The 1,269-nt window shown below is 36.4% G+C and overlaps 1 protein-coding gene across 1 annotated transcript in view; it reads left to right on the top strand.

Moving 5' to 3' along the window:
* Positions 1-324: 324 nt before the first annotated feature.
* Positions 325-1,269, top strand: part of LOC138867553 (coactosin-like protein) — a gene marked incomplete at its 5' end in the record, with an annotated part of 1,399 nt that continues 454 nt past the window's right edge. The window contains 2 exon segments of the mRNA XM_070143514.1: positions 325-447; positions 948-1,269. The exon segment at positions 948-1,269 is cut by the window's right edge and continues 454 nt beyond it. Coding sequence (XP_069999615.1) covers positions 325-447; positions 948-1,061 — 237 coding nt within the window.

The raw sequence follows: 1,269 nt of genomic DNA, 5'->3' as shown, positions 1-1,269 counted from the left end.
AGGGCATAGGGGTTTTTGGGAGAACGGGGTAGGTGGGATTAAGGATCCAGAGGTGTGAGTACTCTGGAATTTTAAGATTGGGAGTTTCAAGATTTTAGGAGTTTAGGGATGGAGGTATTTGAGTTTGGGAAGTTTTCTATAAATAGAATATTAAGGATTTAGTTTCAAGATTTTAGTGTTTTGCTGCTTTTGGGGTCAAAGTGTATTAGTATTAAAAAAAAAAAAAAATCAGGGTTTTTTTTGGGGGGGTGAGGAAGGGGTACTAAGGTAGGTCTATGGGTCAACTTCACTAGATTAATTTATAATCACTCCTTTCCTCTTCAGACTGGAGACGAGATGAGCAAGAGGTCAAAGTTCCTGATGCTAACCTGGGTGGGAACCGAGGTCTCGCCCATCAAGAAAGCCAAAATGTCCACGGATAAGGCCCTCGTCAAAGAGGTTCTTGCAGTGAGTAGCATTTATGCATTTGTTCTTTGTTGAAAAAACAATAATTAAGTTGGGATAGGCTGAGGTACATTTCTTAAAGGATGTTCTTGTAGGTAAAGATGTTCTTGTATAGAGTAATGTTTATACTTTTATCGATGTTCTTCTTAAAGGGCCTCTTGTAGTGAATAGTAATTGTGGTTTGTTATGCCAAGGTGAAAATTGTATGAAGTTGTTATGCTATGGGTTCCTTGATAAAATTTTAGTTACTATGGTTCTTGTTTTAGAAGAATGATAACTGAAGGTTAGTTAAAAAAAAAATTGTTCACTAATAAGGATCTTCAGTAACATTGATACTGTGAAGAAGAAGTTCAGTGATATGATTATACATCTAGGTCAATCACTCCGACTTAAATTTTTTATTTTTTGATTTTTTTTTTTGAAGAGGAAAATAACCATTTGACGTATGAAAATATGAAATATACTCTATCCATATAGCCTAATGCATGCCTCTCCTTTCACAGAACTTTGCAGTGGAGTTGACAATAGAAAGCGCCCACGAACTGGACCACGAAGCCTTTTTACAAGAGCTCGTGAAAGCTGGTGGAGCCAACTATGGCACAGGATTCCGCGATTAGGCTTTTGGGTGCTCGCGTTTGGCATTTAGATATGATAGGACACTGAAATGTAATCAATCTGGCTCTGTGTTCTCTTCAAAAATTGCTAATGTCAGGGAATGGAACAGAATCGTTTTAATAAATGAAATCCAATCAAATTATATAAAGTGCTTTGTGGGTTCATGATCAAAATATTGTAGGTACTTTTGTTGATATTCCCATTTTTTAT

The sequence above is a fragment of the Penaeus vannamei genome, chromosome 30, assembly GCF_042767895.1.
Source record: "Penaeus vannamei isolate JL-2024 chromosome 30, ASM4276789v1, whole genome shotgun sequence".
Classification (NCBI taxonomy): domain Eukaryota; kingdom Metazoa; phylum Arthropoda; class Malacostraca; order Decapoda; family Penaeidae; genus Penaeus; species Penaeus vannamei.
Note: the sequence above shows the minus strand (reverse complement) of the source record. Positions and strands in the feature narration are given on the sequence as shown.